This window comes from Theropithecus gelada, chromosome 15, assembly GCF_003255815.1.
Source record: "Theropithecus gelada isolate Dixy chromosome 15, Tgel_1.0, whole genome shotgun sequence".
NCBI lineage: Eukaryota > Metazoa > Chordata > Mammalia > Primates > Cercopithecidae > Theropithecus > Theropithecus gelada.
The window spans coordinates 47,762,538-47,790,413 of NC_037683.1; the positions used below are offsets into that span (position 1 = coordinate 47,762,538).

At 48.2% G+C, this 27,876-nt stretch overlaps 1 protein-coding gene across 3 annotated transcripts in view; it reads right to left on the bottom strand.

Annotated features, from left to right (window-relative positions):
* The window catches only part of DNAI1 (dynein axonemal intermediate chain 1), a 64,884-nt gene that overhangs the window by 10,654 nt on the left and 26,354 nt on the right, over window positions 1–27,876 (bottom strand). Inside the window, exons 2-13 of one of the 3 annotated variants that reach the window (XM_025359340.1) lie at window positions 27,521–27,553; window positions 25,411–25,509; window positions 25,134–25,214; window positions 21,207–21,333; window positions 20,499–20,611; window positions 20,132–20,251; window positions 19,067–19,126; window positions 17,317–17,451; window positions 13,468–13,552; window positions 9,818–9,935; window positions 9,469–9,512; window positions 3,763–4,010 (exon numbers count right to left, since the gene is read on the bottom strand). In XM_025359340.1, the coding sequence (XP_025215125.1) occupies window positions 3,763–4,010; window positions 9,469–9,512; window positions 9,818–9,935; window positions 13,468–13,552; window positions 17,317–17,451; window positions 19,067–19,126; window positions 20,132–20,251; window positions 20,499–20,611; window positions 21,207–21,333; window positions 25,134–25,214; window positions 25,411–25,509; window positions 27,521–27,553 (1,263 nt within the window). Of the gene's footprint in view, window positions 1–3,762; window positions 4,011–9,468; window positions 9,513–9,817; window positions 9,936–13,467; window positions 13,553–17,316; window positions 17,452–19,066; window positions 19,127–20,131; window positions 20,252–20,498; window positions 20,624–21,206; window positions 21,334–22,636; window positions 22,644–25,133; window positions 25,215–25,410; window positions 25,510–27,520; window positions 27,554–27,876 lie in introns of all 3 variants that reach the window. The other 2 variants (XM_025359339.1, XM_025359341.1) reach the window with 2 other exon arrangements.

Consider the following 27,876-nt stretch of genomic DNA (forward strand, 5'->3'; position numbering starts at 1 on the left):
GGGGAGGGGACTAGGGGTGTCAAAGGCCAGGCTGTAAGAGGCGCTAGGGAGCTGCAAAGGGAAGTGTTTAATGAGCAGACATGAGCACTGCATGGAAATTGTATTTCACACCCCACTTAGCAGCCCGATGCCCAGTGGGGGGTGGTGTGTGTGTATTTGCAAGTGACTGTGTATATGTGTGTGTGCAAGTCACACACATGCTCCTGGGGTGTAGGTGAGCCGGTAGGAATAAAGCAAAAGAGGGAGGGTGGTAAGTGAGGTTAAGAGAATGAATGAATTCCCAGGGACCAGGTGGTAGGGAGGAGCTGGAGCCTGCTTCACTGATTTATTCTCTTCTGCCTTATTTGCTTAGGGCGGACCTGCTTGACCCTAGTCTCTTGTTTGTACATCCTTCCTGCCTCCTTCCCCAGAATTGCACCAGCACACACACACACATACACACACACACACACACCCCCACAGAGTGTTGCTGGTTGAAGCTTCACAGTAGGGCCTGCACAGAGCTGGCTACTCAGGCAGGTTCCCTGGAGAAGAAGCCTGTGCTGTGGGACAGGAGCCCAATCTTCTTAGAACAGACAGTCCTCTCCTTGGCTCCAAAACCTTCTGTGGCTCACCACTGCCAACAGAACAAACTCCTTCTGCCTCAGCCTGGCATTTGAGATCTAACACAACCTCTCTGGCCTCCCCCAAATATCTCTGACACAGTATCTCTGACACAGTCCTGTTAAGAGAGACTTAGACTCTGATGTCTCTGACATCTCATTCAGCAGCCTGGCTCTCCTTCAAGCTCCATGCTCTTATAGCCAACTGCCTGGAGGATGCCTCCCTCTGGGTGTCCCTTGGGTTTCTTGTATTGGTTTCTGGCCAAACCTGTTTTTCTTCTGCCATTTCTCACTTCTACGGATAGCCTACTAAGCAACTCAAACCCAGGCAGCATGAATTCTTCCCTTTCCCCATATCTAATCAATCATTTCCTTCTGTTGATTTTACTACCCCACCAGCTCTTAACCCTGTCTTCTCATTTCTGTCTCCACTGCCCCTGCCCTAGCTCAGGCTTCAAAATCACTCATGCTGCAGCCAGAGTATCTTTCCAAGAGACAAACATGACTGTGTTACTCCTCTGCCCCAAACTCTCTGATGGTTGGGCAGCAATTTTGAAACTATGCTCAGGGGGTAGAGGGAGTGAAAATAGGGGACCCTTAAGCAAGCAGGGCCCGGGTCCTACTCGAGCACCACTCTCATCTTTTTAATATATAGGGCTTCTGCATGAACACTTTGCTTGAAACCACGGACGTACACTGTCCAAGCATCTTAATTTAATAGATAAGCGCAGGGTGCTTCTAATGATGTGTCACTTCCCAACAGGCTACTCTGCTTGGTGCCCCATGTCATTGCACATGTGATCCCTTTGTACCTTCTTCATCTCACTAACTCTTTCTCCTCCCTCACAATCCAGCTCAGGTGTTGCTTCCTCTAGAAAGACCTGCCCAACCCTCCACCCCCGGTCCCCACCCAGGACAATGTGGGTGCCCCTCCTTGTACACTTCTACTTTAGCACTTAGCATACTGCCCTGCCCTGGTCAGCCTGTGGCTGTGGTTATCTCCCCAGTAGGAACTCCAGAGATCAACCAGAGGAGCACACAGGGAGGAGTTACTGAATGTATGAATGAGTAAGTGAATGAATGAGGGAGGAAGGAATGAGAAGAAAAGAAGAGAACAGGATGTGAGTAAACAGGTGAGAGACAGGCGGGTCCTGCCCATGTCACATGCCATGATTCTATACAAGAACCTGAGTCTTCCATTTTGCAAAGTCAGCAGCCCTGTTTTCCTGGCAGGATAGCAGAGCAGAAGGCTTCCCTGTCCCCTGAGTTCCTGTCTTCCTGGGACCTGCTCAGTGAAAGCAATAATGTTCTTTACAATGCCCCATTTTCCCTGCAATCTGCTATTTGATTTCCAGGACATAGCAGAGTAGGAGTAGGGTGGTTGGCTTGGGCCTCTGCCCTTCTGCTTGGCTTGAGGAAGGAGAGTGGTCAGGCCAACCAGAGATGCTCTGCACTTGGCCCTGGGCTGAGCTAGGAAAGCAGGGGAGGGCTGGGCCTGGTATGGTCAAGACAAGCCTTTTTCCCTCTCCATGAGTTTTAAAGTTTCTACAGAGATCCTCCCCCAGTCTAGAGACCTACATGTGTCTGGAAGGCCTGGTGATGAATTGGGAGGTGGACTTTTTGGTGGAGAAAACTCCTGAGGCTGCAACCTCTGGTCTCTGCTTTGTTGGAGAGTAGCTGGGGAGGGTGTATGGCAGGAGGAGATGCCTCCCTCCCACCCTCTGCCCCAGGCTCTGGGTAAAGGATAAAGCTGAGAGGGCACCATTGCCCCTGTGCCTGGGCAGTCCTCCCTCTTCTCAGGCCTGTCAGTGCTGGGGAAGGTGTCCACATGTCTCAGGGAGCTCAGGGCCATAAGAGGCAGGAGTGCAGAGCTTGCCTGCAGACTCTCAGGGCAGGAGGGAATCGAAAGAAGAGAAGACAGAGTCCCAGTGCTGCCTGATGAGCCCAGAGACCTTGAGCAACTTGAGGCAGAAATTCATCCTTAGGTCCTCCCAGACCTGCCCATGGAAAAAGAGTACACAGCCTTTGAAGGAAGGGGACCTTTGGGATACAATAAAGAAGGGCCTGCAACGCCACAACTAAGAGACCCTCTGAGAGTGAAACTGAAATCTACTCCCCGTGGAATATGATGGAAAACACAGTCAGGGTGGAATGCAGCCCCAATGTTCCAGGCTGGTATCAGACTTCTGCAGAGGCCCCACCTACCACTCTAGGCATGTCTGGAGAAGAGGGGGTGCTACAGAAAGGCTCAGGGGCAGACCTGCCTACCAGGCCTTACAGTCCCACCCAAGGGCAGGCAACCAGCAGCAGCCACCCCTGCCTGGGAGTTTCCCCAAATCTAGCCCAGATGGCAGAGGAAAGCCCTGTGGGGAGTTGAGGAAGCTTGTAGACAAGGACCTGGTCTTTAACATACATTGACCCTTGACCAACGTGACTTTGAACTACATGGGTTCAACTATGCACAGGTTTTCTTCTGCCCCTGCCATCCCTGAGACAGCAAGACCAACCCCTCCTCTTCCTTCTCTTCAGCCTCCTCAGTGTGAAGATGATGAGGAAGAAGACCTTTGCGATGATCCACTTACATTTAATGAACAATAAATATTTTTTCTTCCTTATGATTTTCCTAATAACATATTTTCTTTTCTCTACTTGCCCAATTATAAGGATACAGTATGTAAAATATACATAACACACAATATATGTATCATTTGACTGTTGTCAGTAAGGCTTCCGGTCAAAAGTAAGCTATTAGTAGTTACGTTTTTGAAGACTCCAAAGTTATACACAGATTTTTGACTGTGTGGGGGTCAGTGTCCCTCATTCCCACATTGTCCAAAGGCCCACTGTACTCAGCTGGGGCCTATCAGGCCCTGGAGGCTTCCAGCTATGTCTTCTGAGTTACTGATCGCCACATCCAAGAGACCCTCGGCAAACAGATGGGGCCCGGACCCCAGCTCTCACTGGAGACCCTCTTGCCTCCTGATTTTCACCTTCTGCCCTTTTCTGCCTTTTCTGACACCCAGATCCTGGCCTGATGGTACCTACCATCCTCATCTCTTGCCTGCGGTCCTCTCCTCCCCAAGCTCCCTCCCTCCTCCAGTGGCCTCAGGCCCACATGCTGCTCCCATCCCCATCCCTCCCATCCTGGTTCCAGGCTGACCTGCCACACAGGGTCCGAGTGCTTGCCAGACTTGGCTGAGCTGCGGAAGGAGGGCTGGGAGTGGGGCTTCTTGAGGTTGTAAATGGCCACGTTGCCGTCATAGTGGCCCACCGCCACCAGGTAGGGGTGGTCCACGTGGATATCGAGACACATGATGCCGCTGTCGCTGCTGAACATGTACTCAGGGAAGCTGGGGTTCTTCATGCTGTAGAGCAGCAGCATGCCCCGGCTCTGCTTCATGAAGTCATCTGCCCAGGGAAGATGGGCGGCTGAGGTTGGAAGATCCAACTGCCCTGCCTGGGGAAGCCTCCTCACCCCTACCCCACTAGATGGGCAAGCCCTGCTCTGCTCTGCTCTGCTCTGCATCTGTCGGAGTGTGGGATTCCTCTCTGGGCTTCATCTTTTCCATCTGTGAAGTGGAATTATGAGATGTGACCTTTCCCTTCTCAGAGATCATGGAAGGATCCAATAACCAATCAAGGAGACCAGGTTTATTCTCCTAATTCTCCCCGAGGTGCAGGAAAGGGGGACGCTGGCTCAAAGAGCTGCTAAGTGAAGAAGGTGTGTGACCTTGGGAAGGAGCAACACCCTCAGAGGGGGTTTGGATGCCCAGCCCAGGGCAGGCAGCTTTCCACAGATGCCTCGATAATGCCCATGTACCGCCCCCCCAGTCAAGTACAGGCTAACTTGAACTAATATGGAATTGTCTACAGTGAGTCCCAAACTAGCCACCTATGAGCAAATCCCCACAGTCCCAGGTTCAGCCTGAGCCCTAAATCTAGGCATGGTCCCCAAATCCAGAAGTCCCAGGCCAGCCAGTTAGGCTTCCACAGGCCCACTTGGCCTGGGCACAACTTTTGGCGATCAACAATGGACTACTCAGCAGAGGCCCTTCTCCCCACCAGCCCCATATCAAGGGAGTGCCTCCCACTCTTTCTTTCATTTTCTGTGTACTTGGCGCTCATCCTGATATGTAGTCATGAATATAGTCCCAGCCTCCTGCCACCAGCTCGGTCCTCCCAGCCTCCTCACCAAGCTCAGGGGAGCCGGAGCTGGAGAGGTGGAAGGCTAGTGCAGCCCCCTACCTGGGGGCACTCTGCTAAGGCAGAGGGCATGTAGGGGCATCAGGCCAGGTCAGTGGACAGGAGGAAGTAGATGCCAAGCTACAGAGACAAGGATACCAGGCCAGCCACTGACAGCAGGCTTCCTCTCTTACTGTGCTGTCCTAAATGAGTCTAGCCCAGGACTGGCTCCAAGACAGCAGCTGTTTAATGACTCCCTTATTAAGTCATGCAAGAGGCACTTGGAGGGGGCGCGTGGTAGGCAGAATAAGGCCCCCCTGCAAAGACGTCCATATCCTAATCCCCTGAGCCTGTAAATATGTCACTTTTCATGGCAAAAGGGATTCTGCAGATTTGATTAGGTGAAAGACCTTGAGATGGAGGAGATTATCCTGGATTATCTGGGTAGACTCAATGTAATCACAAGGGTTCTTATAAGGGAAAGAGGGAGGCAGGAGAGTCAGGGAAGGAGATGTAACCATAGAAGCAGATGTCAGAATGATTCGATTGCTTGCTGGAAGGGGGCCACAAGCCACGGAATGTGGGCAGCCTGTAGAAATTGGAAAGGGTAGGGAAAGGGCTGCTCCCCTGGAGCCTCAAGAGGGAATGCAGCCCTGTTACCACCTGGTTTTGGTTCTGTGAAACCTATTTTGGACTTCTGACCTACAGAACTGTATGATAATTTTGTGTTATTTTAAGCCGTTAAATTTGTGGTAGTTTATTCCAGCAGCAACAGGAAACTTGTATAGTAGACATTTAGGGAAAATTGACCCAAACCTACTTTTAGGAATCAGAGAGACAGCCTCCCATAGATGGTACTTTTTTTCTGGGATGATTTGGAAGCCGTCCCTCTAGAAGTCAGCTGGATGGATGCAATGCTCCTCCGCCCTTCTGATGACAATAATGAAACCCTCTCTCCATTTCCCATACCTCAGCCTTGCCACCGTCGACTCCAGGAACAAAAATGCCCCTTGTGTTAGGACTTTCACAATTTCCAAAGGCAGGGGACCAGCCCAACGCTGCTCTAAAGAAGGGTATCAGTTGCTAGAGGATTCAAAACCTCAAGCATGGCCCAGAGGCCATAGTGCCAGGCTGGGCTCAGCCTCTCGAGCAGTTGGGCTTTTCCAGGCACTCTCTTTCGATTAGAAGTAATATTTAAACAGTGTGGAAATAAGAGCAAGACCTTAGAGACAGAATACATCAAGCGGGACATTTAATTTGATTTAGGGAAAATGAGGCAAACATTTGAGAACCTAAATAACTAACCAGTAATTAAACTAACAACAGGAATGCCCTTGCATTACCACCCAGCAAGCACAGTGGCCTTTACGGACTGTATTTACAAAGAGCCCTGACAACATAATTAGTCCTGTAAATTTTACGCAGCCTGCGGCCGAGGAGTGATGGATTTTGTGTGTGGAGGATGAATGAGGAGAAATGAGGTGGATGAATTTCCATTTTCGGTAAATGAAATTAACACTGCTTAATTAGTGAAGCTGACAAATAAATGATCAGGAAAGATTTAAATCCCTAAAAGTGTATCTCTGGCCTAGGCAGGCCCAGGAACAGGCCAGGATGTGGTGGGACAGAGTGGGAAGGGATTTAGAGCTGGGACTTAAGAGGCTGACATTGGCCCCTTTTGAGGGTGCTATCCCCAGAGAGAGGCTGGGCTGGGGGACAGCTGGCTCCCCTGCTCTTCCAATGCGTAGCTCTCTGGGAAGCTTCTTGCCCCATCTCCTGTGTGAAAGCCTCAGGACCACACAGAGCATCCTGATCTGTTCCACCATCCATGCCTGGCAGACCATGAGAAGTCCCTGTTTCCCTGCTATGAATTGGCTAATGGGCTGGAAAGGACTGCTTCAGTACAGCCGGCTGACATCATTGCATCCCAGCAGTCCCAAGGCCATCTCTTCCTGGGCTAGTTCCTTTACCTTCTAACCTTCCTCCACCTGCTTTATACCAACTGACAGCCTCTTTCTCCACTCTGCTGGGCACATGGAGCCTGGCCCTAGGGGGGGATCCCAATCTTTGCCCTTTAAGCAGCCTATTGTGCTCACTACCTGCTACCCAGCAGCTATAGTGGGGAAGCACGTGGGGATGTTTCTGTGCTGTTGCAGGACATTGCCCAGATTCCCTTTTCTCTACCTGCTTGTTCCTGGCTGGCTCCAACCAACCTGGCTTGTCCCAGCCAGAAATGAGGGACTGGCCCCAGTCCTTCCTAGGGTATATACCTACGCCTGCCAAAATTTTATTTGGCTGAGTCACAGAATAAATATCTGGGAATACCATAAAAAGGAGGTTTATGAGGTCTAGACTCAGCTCACCAGAGTCAAATCCAACATCAAACCCAAATTCTCACTCCAGTGTTTGTCCTCATGAGGCAAAATCTGATTATGGGAGGGTAGTATCTGGGAGCTTCCAAAGACAGTGTGATGGATGCTGGGGAGACCAGTTGCTCCTCATAGTGATCCCATCCAGCAGCTAGGGTGCCTTCTGTCTGCCCTAGCTTTGCCCTCTTTCTCCCATGGAGGCACTCAAGAGCATGGGACTCCCAGAAGCAAGCTCAGGATGGATGCAGGGGCCTTCCTGAGTCTCCACCCAGCCTGGCTCTATTCAGGCCTCTGCAGGTGGTTCTGAGATATGCAAGGCTGTGGAGAATAGATGCTCATCTGAAAGCTGGCCAACAACCCCCGAGCCAGTGACAGCAAAAGCAAATACCACTGCTGCTGCCACTGGGCCCTGCTCCCTAGGAGACTCCCCTCTGTCTCCACACCCCTCTTCTCTGCTCGGGCCCCCTGAGGGTACTGCAGAAAAGCTAGGGGAAAGAATGACAGACAAATCAGCAATGATTGTCCTTTATGTGTAGGTGGTTCCTCCGCTTGCAGCATGTTTACTTCTTCTCTCTCAAGTGTACCTCACAATAGCCCTGGAATGGAGGCCTGGCAGGTTGTCAGCCTTTCCGTGTCACCAATGAAGAAACCAAGGCTCAGAGAGGCTTCTGGCCCCAGGTGTCACTGGAAAGTGACACCCCCACCCCCAAGACTGTAGCTGACGATGGGTACCACTCAGGCACGTGGATGTAGCTAACAGGATCAAGGAAAGACAAAGAGACCGTTCTCAGGTAAGTACCTGCCCAAAGGACATTGCTGGGCTTGTCAGGCTCGAGGTCATCTGCTGGTGGGAGGTGACCTACTCTACTGCTCCTGCCCAAGGCTGCCCAGACCCCAGCACCCACGACAGCCTCCACATGACCCCAACCAGCTGAGCCTGCTTCTGAACCTGGGTCGGGGAAGAATGGGGTGAAAACTGAAGCAGTTTCTCCTCCTACTTTCTGGGGAGCAACCCCGACACCCCTGCCTCAGTCCTGAGCAGAGAGCCTGGGCTGAGAGCAGCCTCACAGGGGGTCCACACCCACTCCTGGGAGGGCCTGCCCAACCCGACCCCCAGGCCCTGTTCCAGGCCCAGTAGCTGCAGCAGAGGGGGAGGAATGTGCTAGTTCCCTGCCAGAGGGGGAGGGCACTTCCCACTTGGCAGCAGCCCACCCTCAGGAGTGGGGACACAAAGCAGGCATTTAGGGCATCCTCAAAGGCGGCCCAGACCACAAGACTGGGAGCAGCTCCAAGGTCTCCTCCCTGAGAGGAATGACAAACACCCCCTCCCCCTCCCCACCCTGGTCAAAGAATGGGCGGACAGGCAGTCTGAGGGGCAGTGACTGGGAGCTTGTATGCCTGCCAGCCAGCAGCAGCTTGGAGAATGGAAAGGTTTTTGTGTTTGCAGAAGCTGATCCTCCCAGCCAGAGAACAAGCTGTTAGCACTGGGGAGCCGAGACTACTGCGAAGTGTAGGGCCCTCTCCCGTTGGGAAGGGGGAATGTCCAGGCCAGCACAGCACTAGGGGCTTCTTCTGGGACCAAGTAACATGAAGGGAAAGCAAATCACCTGGACACAGTTTCCACTGTGCTGCCTTCCTGCCTCGGGTGGGTAACTGGCAGGGGTGGGCACACTCTGGACAGCAGTGGGCTCCCAAGGTTCAGGGGATCCCATCCCACACCCCCACCCACCCAATCAGGAAGGCCTGAGGAGAAGGCAGGAAAGGGGGCCTCCATCTCCACTCTACCGTGTGGTTAAGGTCCTGCCATCTCTCCTTGGGATACCTGTATCAGTCTCCTAACTGGTTTCCTGCCTCCAGTCTCAGGCCTGCAATGCCTGCAATTCCTCCCTGCACTGGTCATGTCCCTGTCCTTGAATTCCTTCAGTGGTTTCCCCTCAGGAGAAGGTCCAAGCTTTTTGGAATGGCTTACCGGGCCCTTTGAGGGCTGACCCTGGCTGCCCTCAGCAGCTTCATATTCTGCCATATTTGTCATGCCTCCAAGCCTTTGCATATGCAGGTCCCTCTGCCAGAAGTGTTCTCCCCTCTTTCTTCACCAGAATAACTCCTTCAAGGCTCCATTGGCACATTCAGTTTAGAGTATTCCCTTCATCCAGCACTAATTGCCAGTAGGATTGTGGGTCTTCCCCATTAGACTGTGAGCGCCCTGCAGGCAGTTGTCTTTGTATTTCTTACAACTGGCAAAGAGCTCTGTACAGAGTAGGTACTTAGTGTTTGCTGTTTACATAAGCAAATAAATGAATAGCCGGATCACTTACAAGAGCCATGGCCCACTGCAAACAGATCCCTGTACTTTGGATTCCTGCAAAAAAAAAAAAAAAAAAAGAATCCATTGGCATAGGAAATGAACATGGCCCTCCTGTGGACAAGGGCCTTCCTGTGGGCACTGGTACCTAACTATACTACAGACATCTATTCTCCAGCTTAGGACCTCACCACCTGGGAGTCCTGCGGGTGGTCCTGCAATCCCATAAGAATCCAAGTTCCATATTTTTCCATACTGTCACATGTCATACTCAAGGTGGTTAAGTGCAGAAGGGGGTACTGGGGGTTTGGGATGTAGAGGGCACTCAGGGGCTCTGGGTTTGCTGCAATGCCTATACTTACCAGCAGAGGGCGGTGACGGACAGGCGCTTGGCTTTGTCATTTTGGAACTTCCAGAGTGGCAGCAGGGTACCCACCTGGTCTCGGTATTCATCAGCCGCATCCTCATAGTACTTAAAATCTTAAACACACACAGGCAGAGTCGGCCCTGGGACTGCCGCTTTATGGCAAACCCAGGTCCACCACTTACTGTCTGTACCTCCTTGGGCAAAACAATGAGCCTCTGTTTTAGAGTGGGAATAATAATACTACCTATCTCAGAGTTGTTGTGAGGATATATTAATTGAGTTAATATATGCAAACAGCTTAGAAAAATGCCTGGCACATAGTAAGCTCTTTGTGTTAGCTATTGTTACTGTCGTTGTTGGAGGTACATTACAATACACCGGCCACGTCTACATGGATAAAATCCCGGGTTCGCAGCCCTTGTTCCCATGTGTTTCCCTAGCACTTCAGGAGGCTCCATTTGGAGCAGCCAATTTTCAAGGGTTCAGCTGCCAGGGGCTGATTAATAGTTCTATTAATTCTGCCTCCTAAATCTCTAAAGTGCAGCCCATTTTCATATCCACAGCCAAGCCTCCCTATAATGAAGCTGCCTAGATCCCCCATGGGTTCTCTGAACTCAACTTCATCTCCTGCCCACAAAATTGTCTTGGCATCCCACTTTCTTTAAGTTAGATGCCCCATCCTCCCACTTGTCTAAATGAGAAATGAGTAATCCTTGACTGATCTGTTTCCATAATTTCTCATATTTTTCTTCTATCTTTTTAATTCGTTCGCTTCTCTCCAAACCCATAGTCCCTGCCCAGGTTCAGGCCCCAACATCCATCATGTGTATTATGACAATATCCCTCTAACTGGTCTCCTACCTCCAGTAACTCCTCCTCCAACCCTTGTTTCACAGAACAACCAGAGTGAGTACAAACAAGGCACCTCACCACACCCCTTTCCTCACTCCACCGAAACCCCCTCAATGGCTCCCCTTGCAGAGGAGATCAAACCAAGGCTCCTGGCTGGCACTTCCACGTTATTTCTAGTCAGCTGTCCATGTCCCCTCCATATCAAATCATGCCAATGAGTGCAGTTGTCTCCTGTTTTGTGTTTTTCTACATAGTTTTCCATGTCTAAGATGTCCTGTTCTTCCTGGCAAACTCCTACTCACTCCAGATCCAGATCAAACTCCTCCTCATCTGTGAGGTCTTCATTTTCTTTTGAGCAGAGTTAATTTCTTCCTCTATTCCAGCCCTGCCTCTCCTCTACTGAAACATCTGTCACACTAGATTGCCTCTGTTTATCCTTTTTGTCTGTTCTCCCCCACCAGACAGATCCTGGAGAGCAGGACACATATATATTCTCTGGGTCCCCAGTGCCTAGCACAGGGACAGCCACAAAACAGACAACCAACAACTGTTTAAAGAATGCAGTGAAATCCATTAACAGAAGTGAAGTAGTTCTTGATCTTCTTTTGACAAAGGGTGACCAATTAGAAAATGAATCTTGTCATTCAGTGAAGCCAAGAACATGCCCAGGCATTACCCTGACATCTCCTATAGTACCCATACCTTGAGGTTGTGGGACTTCACTCAAACCTCAAAAAGGTCTCAGAACAAAAAAGATTCAAGTGGTCAGAGAGGCGTGAGCCTTGATTACATCAGAGATTCCCCAGCTTGGGTTATCTTTGAAAATACTTGAATTCAGAGCAGAGATTAATTGGTAACACTTCTCTATTTTCATGTCTCCTGCATGATTACACTTTCCCAAAGGGAAAAGAGTATGCAATTAAAAAAATCAAAGTTCAATGCATTTTTATGTGACTGTGTTCTTATAAATGAAAGTGGTTCACCAAGGCCAGTTTCTCCATGGATATTAATCAGGTTTGCAGCCCTTTGGTGGGCCACTTGCAGAGGCTGGGTTTCAGGAAGCCACGCCGTGTGAGTGACAAACTCATTCACAGCTGCTGTGTTCTTTGACAGCTTTGAAAAGCACTCAAGGTCGTTTTCCAGTCTGAATGATAACGAGGGGGCTTGTTTAGGCTGCTGGTTTTGGCAGCCCTGGTTTCTGTGTCCCATGGGTGAGCAATGAGCATCAAGTCACCAAGAAGAGCCCTAGGCTGTCAGCAAAGGAGACCAGCCAGCATCGAGGAGCTGCCAACTCTGGGAAGGCAGCTGCTCCAAATAAATGCACAACCTCTTAGGGAAATACAAGCCACTTGGGAATGTGCTGTTCATGCCATGGGAAGGATTCCATTTCCCTGACACTGTCAAAGACACCAGAATTTCCCAGGCCCCCAGGATTTAAGCATTTCTGAATCAGTCTCTTTCTTCACCTCATCACTAATTAATCACCAGGATAGATCTATTGAGGGTGTTTACTTGAAATGCCTCTTCCAGCTCAGTGGCTTTGCAGCCTAGCGGCAAAGTGCTTAGGCAATGGATCCAAGGGGCCTGTGTTCGAGTTCTGATGCTGCCACTCACACCTCACACTAGCTGTGACTTTGAAAAAGTGGCAACATCCCAGCCTGAGTTTCTCATCTATAAAATGGAGATAATAATGGTATTCACCTCACAGTGTGGCTGTCAGGAACAAACAAAATAATAACATGTAAATCGCATAGCACAATGCCTGACACACAGGCTACTCCCAGTGAATGCTGGAGCTTGTTTCTCACAGTTATAACTGTTCCCTTTTCTCCATCCCTTAAGACACAGGTTAGGTCAGGTATGGTAAGGCCCATTCTACCCCACACTTGAGCCTCACCTTCACCTCTGCACTATATTCTACCCAATCACATCCTCTTCCAGCCTTGCTCTCATCGGGCTATGTCCCTGCCTAGAAAGTTTCAGTTCTCCGAACTGTCTGCAGAGATAGGTCATATTCCTTGCATGATATTCAAGGCCCTTCATACATGGGCTCTAACAACCTTTTCTGCCTGAACTCTCACCTCTTTTCAATGAAGCCCCTGTTGGGGTCAGGGAGCCTGCTGCCCCTTGTCCCCAGAGTGCATTCCTATTCGGTTTCACTGCCAAGACACTGCTCATGCCATCCCTGTCCAGAACATCCTCCCTGTAGCTATCTTCTCTCTCACACTCTGCTTCTCCCTTGGCATCTGGCTAAGCCCTCTCTAAAGCCTTCCATAACTACTCACACTCATCCCTCATTTTCCTTCTCTCCTACGTGAGGATCCCCAGAGTGGTTTCTGTCTACCCCATACATTCCGGCATTTATAGCATTCCCAAGGTGCACTGAGTAGAGGACAGAGCATAGAATGAGGAAGCTCGAGACCCGTTTGGGCCCTCTCTGCCGCTCACTAGTCAGGTGACCTTAGCCTTAGCTTCCTCATGTGTAGAGTATGAGCAAGTTTCTGCTCTGCCTGCCTCCCAGGGTTATCAGGAAGATGAGATTGGATCAATGTGCAGGTATTCTTTGCTGCACCATTTCCAGATCTCATCAGTATATACATTGTTTCTAATGCCATCAGTCATGGTTAATCCACATAAGTCTTGTCTCCCCAGTGACATCCAGAGGACAGAGGGATTATTTTTTCTCTGCTTGCACTTATAGCACCTAGCACGAGACACCCAAGTAACTCAAGCTTTTATGAGAATTTTTTAATACAGACAATAAGAGTGGTTGCCAGAACTTCAACTTCTTACCTTGAGCAACGTCATCGTATGTATTCTGGTTGACCATCCGCTCCACGATCTTAGCAGCTTGGGACACTTTGATGATATCATCAGTCTGTGGGGATACAGAAACTTTAGGTCCTCATAAACCAGCACTTGGCAAGGTCATATGTCCTGAGCCATGTCACACTTGTAATTGATTCAGCAGTGCCTCTCTGACACTACTCACCCCAGATAGCTCTGTACAGGTTTCTCTGCATATCTCAAGACCCAGCTCATGCCACTACCCTCTTCTAGGAACTCCTACCTCACAAGTGGCACAAAGGGTCTGAGCTGATATACTTGGTCCCTGGGTAGAACCTGCTTCATGCTTTCATTCTGGACTTGTTTTTGAGAAGGCCTATCTCTGAGCACAAGACAGGGCATTGAAGAGAGCCCAGGAAGGGTCTGCAGCAGAAAGCAGACAAGGGCAGGTTGGAGCCTTCTTTGGTGGAGACAGAAAAGTTGTACCAGCTCAGAGAGTGACAGACTCCCATTAAAGGCCTCAGAGATCATCTGGTTTTAGCCCTTACTCAAAGGCTGAGGAAGGCACCAAGGCCCAAAGAGGGGAGAGACATGCTTATATACATGGAGTACAAGGCAGAACTGAGACTCCTATTTCCAGACCCTCCCCATAGCCCAGACCAATGAGAAAGCAGGAAGCTTAACGTCAGGAAAACGTGACTCATCTTGAACCAAAAGGAAGCTTGCCATTGTATGAAATTCCTTAAATCCCCAAGAAGAGGTGCTTGGCAGGCTGACAGAAGAGCAAAGAGTTTGGGACTGACAGGAAAGGCCCAGAGGGTTTAGGGCAGGTGGCAGGAGTGAGCCAGCTGAATGGGCAGCCCTCCCAGGTGAGGCCAGGGGGCCAGCCCCATGGTTCCCAAGGATTCGATGTCTCAGAAACAGCAGTGTCAGGTAGCGGTTAAAAGGATGGGTTCTAGAGCCACATAGACCTGCACTCCTATCCCATCCCACCAAAATTAGAACTCAGTGGCAACCTCTGGCAAGTTACTTAGCTTCTCTGAGTCTTAGAGTCCTCTTGGTAAGTGGGGGCAGATGGTGGCATCTGCCTCATCAGGTCATTGTGATGGTGAAATGTGATAATACATGTTAGTGTTTAACCCAGCTCCCAGTGGTGATGGTGTCAGAGGAAACATGCAGAGTAGTGCAGTGGAGGGTTATGAAGTCAATTCTGGGGAACTGACCTTTGAGGACCTTTTGCCACACCTGAAAGAGACTCCAAGTTTACCTTAGAAAACTGATCAAGGAGGACATTAATTGGAGTCTTGCAGTCACAGACCTCAGAGTTCACCTGGTTCCAGCTATGCTGTCTATTCTCTGACCCAGAGCAGGAATCCTCTCCCCTTAGCAGCTTCCTGGCAAGTGTGACTCTCCCCAGGTCAGGCAGTGTTTTCTGTGGCCAGATAGCCAGCCAGTTAGCTGATACTACCCCTTGCATCTTCTACCTATGGGATCCAACTCTGTCCTCTGGCCACAAGGAATTGGATGCTTGGTGATAGCTCCTTTGAGGTAGGAGAACACAGCCACATGCCCTCAAGTCAGCACTTCCTCGGGTGACTCCTCCCAGCTCCATCAGTTATGACATGGCATATCAATAACAACAGCTGCCATTTATTGATCAGTAGCACAAAAGTGTTATGTTAGGGGCTGCCCTTGTATTATCTTGGGTTCTCATGAAAATCTTGCAAAGCAAGTATCATTAGGGTATCTTTACAGATGAAGAAACTGAGGTTTCAGAAAAACTGAGCTAAAAAATGGCAAAGCCAAGATATAAATCCAGGTCTGTAGGCTCCAGGGTCCATGCTCTCAGACCCACACAGCCAGCCAGTGCCTCCCCAGCCTGACCACTCCTCTCCTGGCCCTGGGAGATGTAGGTTTCCAGTTGTGTTCTGAGGAGATTGTTGTGGGCTGTCACCTCCCTTGTCCCAGCTACTATGCTACTGGAGCAGTCACATATCTGTGTTGGTTCTGACTGAACTTGCAGCCTGTGAGCTCTTTCCTCCTTTCCTACCTAATCATTCAGATCAGACAAATGTGCATTGATTTCTGTGAGTTCACCCAAATCATTAATGAGACAGAGAGCTGAGGTCCACCAAGGAGGCCCTTCCTATAGGATATCATGAAGTTTTTATCTTTTCTCCCCTCCAGCACATTTGAATTTTCTATCCACATAATCAGACCCCGTTCTTTGAGGAAGCGGTGTCATTCTTCTCAAGTACTGGGCCTCGGCAATGGGGAAGGTGACTGCCTCTCCCACTGTGTTGCACAGACAGCCTGGCCCAGTACTTGGGATTTCTAATTATTGCCTTGGGGAGAGGGTGCACACCAAGGCATTCACTGGGTGGGGCTGGGGAGGGTGTCCTGCCTCCCATGTGGACTTGGTCCAGAGGGCTGGAATCTGCTTGTACCATAGTCTTCTAAGTCAGCTAAGCTGGAAGAGTCCAGTGTGATGGAGAGGGATGGTCCCTCATCCCTGAGGATGTTAGATACCAACTCTGGCAAGGCTTAGAACACAGGTCAGGTTCTAGTCTCAGCCACAGGGACTTTTCTTCTGGTTTCTAGGTCCTGGTGATTATAGTTGAGGGTTCTGCAACCATGGGTCCCAGCACAGACCTCATAACCCTGATGGATCTTCATGTGAACCTTGACCTAGGCCAGTGGCCCCTGTGAAGCCTCTAACCTCTAGAGAATGGATCAGGGGAAGCCAAGGGTCTGCACAAAGTAGCAGGGCAGGGGCTCCATCTCTCACCTCAGAGTTCCAGTACCCAGCACGACCGCGATCACTAGGTACTTGGTCAGTGGTCAGTGATTGAATAAAACAGCATTGGGACAGCTCCTATAAAGCCAAGGCAGGGGACCCTCAAACTTCCCCTAAAATGTGACATGATCAGGATAATGAAACAGAATTAAGCAAGAGTGGACACACCTTAGGCATAGGAAGCAGCACTTCCTTTAACTGGTCCAGCTTCAATTCTGGAGTGGAGCAGAACCACTTCCCCCAGAGCAGCCATGAGAACTCTCCGAGGTGCTGAAACCAGTCCCCAGATTCCTGTGGACATTGTCCCTCCCATGCCACTGCAAGTCAAACCCATCCTGATCCACAATGGGACTCTGGTTCCTGATCCAGATTTCTCTCTGTTAAACGGACAAATGTGGCTCTTCAGCGTCTCCCTGTGGCGACCCTCCCTTCAGTGACTCCCTATAGTTTCATCACTGTGACTCCCATGATGATCCCCAAACCTGTGCTGGCTAGACCCATAGTGAGCCCCCCAACCATGACATTTATAATGACTTCTACATGGCTCTTCGTGGAAAATCTAGCCCAGGGTGGCCAAATCCATTGGCCTAGCATTGGTGGTACCTATGATCATCTCTGATCTGGCTCCTGGCCCTGAAGATTCACCTACAGTATAGGACACAAGTAAACCCAAGTACTGAAAGTGAAAAAACATCTCACTTTCCCAAATCCTATAAGCCCTTGCCCAGGGAAGTGGTGCTTTATCCTCACATCCCACCCCCACCCTGAGCAGACTCCCCAGCCCTTCCAGAAGGCATATAGTGCTTTCAATAAGGAACATGTCTTCTGTTACCCTCTAGCTCAATAATTCTGAAATACTGCTAGCCTCCAGATCTATCTTACTGTGGGGAGGCATGGAACGCTAGAGGCAGTTGTAGCTCTCCTCACATCTTTCCCTAAGGAAAGAACGATTTATACCTCAACAGTAGCCCCTGATTTAAGTATCTGTGAACCCCTCCCAGACAGCCAAACCCTCATTCAGAAATTCTGTGGCAGAGCTGTAGGAACTAACACCAAACCTGAGACTCCATAGATGTCAGCTTCCTCATGGCCATCTTCCCTGACTTTTTAGCCACCGGAGTCTTTGTCTTCTCTTTCTCTTTGGTCTTTTCCTGCTTCTCAAGTTCCTCTATGTAGGCATCATAGATCTCCCACTAGGCAAGGGTGAGATGAGAAGGACAATTATAAGGTGAAATCTTTACCCAGACAGCTCTTTTCAGCCTTCAAGACTTAAGGAGTTGGTCATGTTAACCCTGGCCACAAGCATCTTCTACTTGGCCCATTGGAATTATGTATTCAATACCTGTCTTCCCTACTAACAATCAGCTCTGGAACAAGAATGAAAGAGTTCTAAGGACATCTCTGGGCTGGGCTTATATACCCTGAAACCCAGAGGCTGGGTCTTCAGCTACATATCAACATTGTTCTAGCATGCAGCCCCCAGCAGGTAGAACAAATGGGCAAACATCAGGCTAGTTCCAATTTTTGTTGGTGATTTAAAAGACTCTGAACTAGAACATTGAAAAAAAAATAGGCCAGGCACAGTGGCTTACACCTGTAATGCCAGCACTTTGGGAGGCTGAGGCAAGTGGATTGCTTGAGCCCAGAAGTTCAAGACCAGCCTGGGAAACATGGCGAAACTCCATCTCTACAAAAAATACAAAAATACACCAGGTGTGGTGGCATGTGCCTGTGGTCCCAGCTACTCAGGAGGCTGAGGTGGGAGGATCGCTTGAGCCCAGGAGGCAGAAATTGCAGCGAGCCAAGACCGTGCCACTGCACTCCAGCCTGGGTGACAGAGCAAGGCCTTGTCTCAAATATATATTTTATGTATATATCTTCATCTCCCTGCCCCTACCCCTGGACGTGGCATAAACATACTGGCTCAGGCTGGCTGTCTATGGCACTGACCACACCTCAGCATTAAAAGGAGGTAAGCAAAAGGTAAAGGAACATTTGATAAATAGATCTGACAGGAAGAGAAGCCCAAGGATAGTAGCAGAGGAAGCAGCAAGGATCTAGGGCTGGGCAAATGCCCCTGATCACACCGTGTGCTCCCTAGAGCTGGGCAGTCACTGCCACCTGGAGGTCAGATAAGCAAACCTTACATTTAATAACTCCCCCACAGTCTCCTATTCCACATTGCAAAGTACTCCAATCTTTGTTATCTCATTCAGACCCTCCAACAACTCTGTGAGGCAGCTTGTCATCCTCTCTTTACAGAGAAAGAAACTGAGGCAGTAAAAGTGACATGGTTTGCTCAGGATCTTAAAGTATGAACAGAAAATGTGAGGTCTGAGATCAGGTCTCCTGGCACCATATCCTGTTCAAATAAGTGTGGCCATCCAGGAGGACTTGAAGGGGGGCTGCAGGAACACTGCAGGCTGCTGGGAGGGCAGGGTCAGAGTGCTAACACTTTGGAGTCAGTCACAGAGTCACAGAGTGCCACAGGTTCCAGAGAGTCCATGGAAACAAATGTTCCCCCCTGGCCATGGAAGAAGCTCCATCCAGAAGCCATGCCTATTTCCAGCTTGGACAACCTTGCCCTTGAGTCATGTAGCTGGCCCACAGCTCACTGGATAGGGACCTACTGTCTCATGTGCCTGGTGTTCAGAGCCTGGATGCTCAGGACAGTGAGCAGAGAGACAGGTAGATGAGGAGGGCAGACTGCCAGAGGAGCCCCTGACCCAGTGTTGCCTTTGCAGCTAAATGAGGAAAGGATACATAGAGGTGGGTGGTAAGGGGTTTCAGGCTGGCCCAGGGTCTTACCTGGTTGGCTGTGGCTGAAAAGTTTGTCCTGGGAGGAGGTTCCATCTGGCATTCTCGATCCTAAAGAACAAGACAACAGGAGACCCACAGAAAGCCCTCAACTCCTTCTCACTTATTCTAACAGTATATCTTTGAGAGAAGCATTTTGATTGGGGCTGATGGAGGTGTGGGACACAGAGCTGGGCAAGTAAAGAGGGGCTTGGGTGAAGAAGTGAATGATGCATTCAAAGCCCATATTGTGTCCATTCTGGCCTCCTTCAGAAGAAGTATAAGCTAGAAAGCAGGGGCAGGGAAGCCTGACTGTGCCCATTTTAACCAAAGCACAGTCCAAGTGGGGGATGAACAGATCTGCAGGATGCCAGGCCAGGGCATAGAGGTCAGCCCCTGGCAGGCCATCAGACTAACACCCCTTGCCCTGAGAAGGCCTCTCTAATACGAGAGTCTCTGGCTCCATCAGGGGAATGTGCCCCCTTCCCATTGTGTATCACCCAGATTACCAAATGTCAGCATAGGGACCACACAGGGTGACGAGGCACTGTCAATAACTCACCCTGTAGACCTCGCCCTCCATCTGTAGATTCATTTCTATAGAACTTGCCCTTACGTGTGAGTCTCTCACCTGAAACCCTGAGAGGCTCCCTCAGCCTGGTTCTCAGGAGCCTCTCTTATGAGTCAGGGAACTTTCTGGCCTTTGCCAGCTGGTCTATCACAGAGATCATCAACTTCAGTTGAACTGGCTCCTAGGCCTCCTGTTCCCTGAACACACTGTGGCCTCCCCTCCCAAGTCCTAATTTCTACCCCTCTACAAAGCCCAGATCCAGTTGAAGTCTCCCAGTGGAGTTTTGGGAGCCCTAGCCTCCATGTTATTCTCTCTAAACTCCTGCCTGGATAGCTTACAGAAACCTGAACGCATGCTCTCAGCTCTCCTTGGGGAGATAAACTGTAGCATCTGTTGTCCGGTCACCCCTGCCCAGCTGAGGTCTGCTTGGGCCAGGGTCAGGCCTGCTTCTTCCCTGCCAGGCACAGTGAAGAGCTGCAAAGGGGCTAGGGTGGGGATTGCTCTACCCGGAGAGGGTTGTTGAAGGTCTGTGAGGCCCTCTCACTGAAGTTGAACTGGTTAGTGAGCTTTCGCTCCTTGGGCTGCTTAGGAGTCATCAATTCTTCTTCAGTCACTTTTTCAGCTGCCTGAAAATAAAGATCCAGTGGATCAGGACTCAGCTGTGAGAAGGAGGTGGTAGAAAACTGGGAGATGGGGCAAGTCCTGTTCTGCGATAGGAAAGAGGTAGGAGAGTGTGATGCTGCCAGACACATTGGCACCTGCAGCCTCTCTTCTCACCTTTGGTCTCCCTCCTCCTTTCCCAAGTTACCCATGAAGCCTCCATCCACAACTTGAGCTGGAAGAAGAGGGACGCAGAGCGATATTATACTGTACCCCAGCTGCAGGCACATCTGTTTGACTGCCAGACTCAGTTTCTAACTCCTTGGGCTCTTCATCTTCTTCGAGGTTTTCTGTTTCTGAAATCACCTTGGCAGACTCCTGAGAACCTTGGTAGGATACTGCCAATGAGTTCAAAGTCTAAGCCTGCTCTCCCAATCCGTGGCAGGGAGGGCCTTCTTGGTTTCTGCTTTTCAGACACTACCTGTCCCTGGGGTTGTTCTTGGCCTGAGTGTCATGGGTTAGCTCCCTGACCGATTCAGGACAGCCGACTATTGGGCTTTTTTTTTTTTTTTTTTTTTTTTGGAGATGGAGTCTTGCTGTGTCACCTGGAGTGCTGGAGTGCAGTGGTGGCACAATCTCAGCTCACTGCAACCTCTGCCTCCCAGGTTCAAGTAATTCCCCTGCTTCAGCCTCCCAAGTAGCTGGGACTACAGGCACGTGCCACCACGCCTGGCTAATTTTTTGTATTTTTAGTAGAAATGGGGTTTCACTGTGTTAGCCAGGATGGTCTTGATTTCCTGACCTCATGATCCGCCCGCCTCCCAAAGTGCTGGGATTACAGGCAAGAACTACTGTGCTCGGCCTGGACTTTATGTTAATAGAGGCTCTGCGAAGTACTGGCTTAGAGGTATACTCCCTAGAGTGACCAGAATAAGGGGAACAGGCTCAGGGCTGTAGCTTCAGGATAGCCCAGAGTCCTACCTGCCACCAACTCATCACGGTAATGCTGCCGCCGTCCTTCATCTGAGTCTTTGGGGATCAGGTTCCCAACCTGGGTGTAGTGAACTGCCAGTTGGTTCACAAAGCCAATAAGCTTATATGTGCCTTCCTAAGAAGAGAGGGGCTGAGTCAGACTGGGGGTCCTTAAAAGAGCTGGAGTCAAAATATAGTCTGCTTTCATTCTCTAAGATCAAAGACAGTCCATCTTTGTTAAAGGGAAATGTAACTCACCAAATCCTCGGTTAATCTGAAGTTTTCACTGCATTTCAGTTTAAAGAAGAAAAGGAAGAGAAGGCAAATGAAATACAATCTTTTTTAAAGTTATCATCAAGGATTTATTTTAAAATACCTTGCCTTTCCAACCTCAAGTGGCTCCAGATTTGCCTGTCACCGGCTTATATGTCTTGTCTCCTACTTCCATGCCAAGGGTTTCTAGTTCACTTGCCATACCACATACCCTGGGCAGATATAGCCATCAAACACACCTGGCATAGCCCTCTCTTACTGTACTTAGTGGATTCTAAGCCTGGATAGATCCTCAGAGACAACCCCAATCCCCTCGTTCCATGCAAGAGGACCATGGAATTCCAGAAAAGATATGGGTTGGCATTTGTCCGGGTCACACAGCAAATGAGAAGCAGGATTAGGCTTACAGCCCAGGTCATTTTGTTCATCCATTCTTGAAATAATTTTTGAACAGCTTCAATGTGCCAAGTATTTTCCAGGTGCCTGGGATATAAAGCTGAGAAAAAGTAGACACAATCCCTTATTTCACAGAGCTTATAGTCTGGTTCCTTCAGATAGCCTCCTCATTGATCAGCACCCTTGTAACCACTAAAATTGACTTGGAGACCGGAGATCTCTTCCTTCTTTTAAAACAGAACTGCAAACGCTTTTCAAGCCATATAGAAACTATGTTTGTATGGCACACTATGGTAAACTCACAGTAGAGGAAACCAGTTCATGGGGTCCAGCTGCACAGATCTCCCTGCCTCTGGAGGGCTGGAAGGGTCGCCATCACCCAAGTTGGGAATCTCTGTATTTAAAAGTCACCACAGAGCCCTTCCTCTTTCAGTAACTCAGATGTATGGGAAGATGAGACAGTGCCGTGGTTAAGAGCATGGTCTTTGGAGGCAGGCAGAATTGGGTTTGAATCTTTATCCTGCTTCTTATTATCTTCATGACTTTGGGCTTAACCACTCTAAGCCCTAAGTTCTTCATCTATAAAAGAAGGCTAATACTATCTAATTTGCATGATAATTGTAAGTATTAAAAATAATAAAAACAACCTATTAACAGTGTCTGATACATAATAAATGCTCAATATTAATGTTCAATAAAAGAGTAACTATTTTCATGATGAAGATTCCCAAGGGAATAAATTACCCTTACAGTTTTATTTGAGATTTCACCTTCATCCTGTCCCCAGTAGTTGACTGGGATCTTCCTCTTCAGTTTAGGAATGAAATCCAGACTCCATTGCTTCTGTGAGGGGAGGGAAGGCATGCCTAGATCAGAACCATCTGCCTTTCGACTCCACCACATCAAAGGAAAGTAGCAGCTTTGGGGACCTAAAGCTATTTCAGGACCAATGAGACGGAAACCAGCTCTGTGGAAAGATGCCACCAGTCATGGGAGGCTGTTGGAAGGTTGGGTACGGTGAGCTTTCCCAGGAGACTTGGGCTCCCAAATGAAGAGCAAGAGGAGTATGTTGAAATTGACAAGGCAATGCCAATCCTTTGCCTGTAGTGTGCTTCCCATGGCCAGCACGCTGAATCCTACAGAGGTCCTCTTTCAGATGTCAGAAGGACAGGAGCCCATAGAGTGCACTGTGCTCCAGCGTAACATCAGGGAGGATAAGGCAGCTTCCCTCTGACCTTTTCGGGCTGCCCAAAGGAAGCCATTTGCAAAACTCACCAGTGGCACCTTTCAAGAAACATTTCTGGGGCCGGGCGCAGTGGCTCACGCCTGTAATCCCAGCACTTTGGGAGGCCGAGGCGGGCGGATCACGAGGTTAGGAGATCGAGACCATCCTGGCTAACACGGTGAAATCCCGTCTCCACCAAAAATACAAAAAATTAGCCGGGCGTGGTGGCGGGCGCTTGTAGTCCCAGCTACTCGCGGGGCTGAGGCAGGAGAATGGCGTGAACCCGGGAGGCGGAGCTTGCAGTGAGCCGAGATCCAGCCACTGCACTCCAGCCTGGGTGACAGAGCCACATTCCGTCTCAAAAAAAAAAAAAAAAAAAAAAAAGAAAAAAGAAACGTTTCTGGATTTGTGTAGGGGTTGACTACACAATCTTAAATAAGAAGCAGTGTATTCAAGGAATCTTTCACAAACACTCGCACACAAATGTTCATAGCAGCATTAGTCATAATAGCCAAAAAACAAACAATTCAAATGAATATCAACTGATGAATGGATAAATAGAATGTAGTATATTCATACAAGTGAATATTATTTGGCAATAAAAAGAAATGAAGTAGCGACACATGCTACAACATGAATTGAAAACATCATGCTAAATGAGACGAGCCAGTCACAAAAGACCACATGCTGTATAATTCCACTTATATGAAATGTCCAGAATAGGCAAATCTATAGAAACAGAAAATAGTTTAATGGTTGCCAAGGGCTGGAAGGGATGGAAGACTGAGGGGGAACAGCTAAGTGGTTTGGGGTTTCTTTGGAGGGAAGTGAAAATGTTCTAAAATTGTGGTGGTCATTGTACAACCTGTAAATATACTAAAAGCCACTGAATTGTACACTTTAAGTGGGTGAATTGTATAGCATGTAAATTAAATCTTCATAAAATTTTCAAAAAAACAAAAAAAGAAACTGCTTGTCTGCAGGAAAGAGGACAGGGGAGAGAGGGAGGTTTCATTTTGACTGTGTTTTCATTGCTTTTTGAATCTTTTGAAATTTGTACCATAGGTTTCTATTATATTTTCAAAATATTATACATATATATTTTAAATTATTTTAAAGAAACAGTGTAATGTTGCTTTGGAGTCAGACAAACTAGTTGAAATCTTGCTTCGAATTCTGGTTATGTGACTTTTGTAATTTGTTTATCTAATTTAATCTACGTTTTCATAAAATTAGAATATTAATAGTCCTTATACCAAAGAAATGGGAGGATTATATGAGATATTCTATGTAAAAAACCTAACATAGGACCTGACACTGGCACACAGTAAGCATGCAACAAATGGGTCTCAGAATAACGAAATAGGAAACATATGCACCCCTTCCACTGCAGCGCAAATGTACTCGGAAATTCTCTTCAGTTCATACCCACAGGCGCTGACCTTGCTATGAGTGAAAACAGTATTGTCCCCTATATAGGCATACCAATATGTGTCTACCAAGTCAGAACTTACCCACCCACGCCATGTGTACTAAAGGAGGGCCCTGATGAGGTCACGGGCCTGTCTGGCTGTGATGTCAAGAAATGCTGAGACTGGAGCCTGCTAGAGCTTCTCCAATGGGGCTGGGGGTGGGGAGGGGAGAAGACCAGCTCCTTTTGTCTAGAGGGAAATTGTACTTCATCCAGGTGCCTGGCTAGAGGAAAACTCAGCTTTTGAAGACTCGATAGTTTATGTTAGGAAAAAATGTGTTACATATATCAGAAAAGCATTTTTCTAACCAAATGATTCATTTCAAGATTCCTGAAAAGACTGACTCTGCAGGACACTTAAGACCACAATTAGCAAGACTGCAAGGGAGATTCATGAAGAAATTTCAAAAACTTCTAGAAAACTCCATGTGAAATCTCAGGATTCTAGCCAAGGACCTCAGTTTAAAAGTGCTCTCCTCTAGAATTACTGAGAGGCTTTTGCAATGTAGCAAGTCACTGTCACTCCAAGGAGATGGGTATAGATGTCCCTGCCCAGGAGGGGATGACTTACTTTGAAGCTGTACCTGACAATGTTCTGGGGTGCGTGTGGGTTGTTGGCTGTCAAAATCCGAGTGAACTCCTCCTTTAACTCCTGAGGGAGAGAGATACCAAGAGAGTCATACATGAAGGCCCCCCAACCCTATCTGAGGCTTAGGAGGATCCCCCAGAGTATCAGCAGACATCTCACACCCAGGTTCTGGGCAAGCTCCTAATCATGTACTAAGGAAGAACACATCTCTGAAACTGGAAGAGGTACAAGGAGCAAGGACAAGAGGCTACTCACTCACCGCATCAGTCAACTCCAGCTGGTCAGGGGGTCTAACTGTGGCTTTGGATTGGGCCCATTCATCTGTGCCTTCTCCCACTTCAGTCCCTGAATCTTCATCCTAGACAAAAACCTCACATGAGGCTTGGGAGTGTCTGCTCTGCTTGGACAAGCATGCAGGAAGCCCCTTCATTCACAAACACTCCCAGAAGCCAAGCTATGCCCCTTGTACATAGAATACAAAATGTACAACATACAACTCATGAAAGAGTCCAAAAGAACTGCTCAGGCCAGAGTTCTCATTGCCTGGAAGATCCTGGCCACCTCTGCCCTGGGGGTCAGGCTTAGTTGGAACTCGGAATGTTGTGGCAGGCCTTTGGCCCTAGTAGTGGGACCAGAAAAACTGGTTCCTCCCTACTGCCTTCTGTAAAGCCCAGAAGCTAATGTCTAGGACCAACAGCCAAAGGCAGGGCTTTATGCAAAGTGGTTTAGACATCAAGAAAGGATGACAAGCTGTTACTTCAGCTCTAATTTATATTTTATGTTCCCAACTGCCACCTTAAGGTTACTCAGTACTCTCTTTTTTTTTTTGAGACAGAGTCTTGCTCTGCCGCCCAGGCTGGAGTGCAGTGGCCAGATCTCAGCTCACTGCAAGCTCCGCCTCCCGGGTTTACGCCATTCTCCTGCCTCAGCCTCCCCAGTAGCTGGGACTACAGGCGCCCGCCACCTCGCCCGGCTAGGTTTTTTTTGTTGTTGTTGTATTTTTAGTAGAGACGGGGTTTCACTGCATTAGCCAGGATGGTCTTGATCTCCTGACCTCGTGATCCGCCCGTCTCGGCCTCCCAAAGTGCTGGGATTATAGGCTTGAGCCACCACGCCCGGCCACTCAGTACTCTCTGTACTTAGTTACTTCAAGCCTCAGAGTCCCATTAGGTCCTTGGAGCAAAAAAATCAATGTTTCCTTTTTTGGCTGAGCGTGGTTTGCCTTTCCCTGGCAGACACTTAAACATCTTGCCAAAGTGGCCCATGACATATTTTTTTAAATGTTTACCCTCACTAACAATCAAAGTTATACAAAATAAAACATGCATTTTTTTTTCACTATAAAACTGGCAAACTATAAAACAACCAAAAGTAATATCCAGCATTCATGAGGCTGTGGGAAAATGAGCACTCACAAATTAGTATAACCTTTCTAAATATCAACTGGAAACTATTTATCAAAGCCTAATAACTGTTTATACTCTTTGACCCAAATTCGTACATGTAGGAATTTATATTAAGGAATATGCCCAAAGATTTCGGTGCACTGATGTTTGTTAGAGGATTGATAATAACAGTGAAAAAGGAAACATTTATTTTTATTTTTATTTTTATTTATTTATTTATGTGAGATGGAGTCTTGCTGTGTCACCCAAGCTGGAGTGCAGTGGCACAATCTCGGCTCACCATAACCTCCACCTCCTGGGTTCAAGCAATTCTCTTGCCTCGGCCTCCCAAGTAGCTGGAACTACAGGCATGCACCACCATGCCTAGCTAATTTTTGTGTTTTAGTAGAGACAGGGTTTCACCATGTTGGCCAGGCTGCTCTCGAACTCCTGACCTCAAGTGATCCGCCTGCCTCGGCCTCCCAAAGTGCTGGGATTACAGGCATGAGCTACCACGCCCAACCAAAAAAGGAAACATTTAAATGTCCAGCAATGAGGCATGGTTGAACAAATTATGGTACAATCTTAAGGAACATATGGTAAAATATTATGCAGTAATTTCAAATGATGCTATAAAAATATATTTATTAGCAATGGAAGGCACTCTAAATATTTTATGTGAAAAACATGTTATAAAATATATATAGTTTGGTTCCACTTAAAAATAAATATATCTCTCTTATTTCTCCAAAGAAAAATAATCAATAAATAAATACATGTAATTTTATATATGCATAAAAATATCTGAGAGGATGTAACATCACATGTTAACTAAAGTTGTTATAGGATGGTAGGTTTAAGGGTGATTTTAACGTTCTTCTTTTAGTTCATTTGCAGTTTCTAAAAACATATAGATAATATTTTCAACAAAAAAAAAACACTATTAGTATCTTGCTGAGAGACCATGGTAATCTCTGCACTTACTCTCTTCCTGGTTCCTCTGCCTATGCTGATGCTCTAAATGAAGAACAGAAAACAGAAGGTAAGTCATAAGCGAATTGACATGGAAATATCATAAACAGTATTTCAGGGAGGCTCCTGCCCAGGGATCCCACAGTCAAAGGACGTTGAACCTTCCCAAGTTTCAGAAACAGTTTCAAAGGCAACATACTCTTATTCGCCCAGCCAGAGAGGTCCTATATCTGAGGCAACCCGGTTTTAGCATCAGTGGGACTGACCCGTGAAGAGCACGACCAAGTAACTTAGCACTGGGAATTTCTTATTTGCAACTAGTTCAACAGATTTTTTTTTTTTTTTTTTTTTTTTTTTTTTTTTTTTTT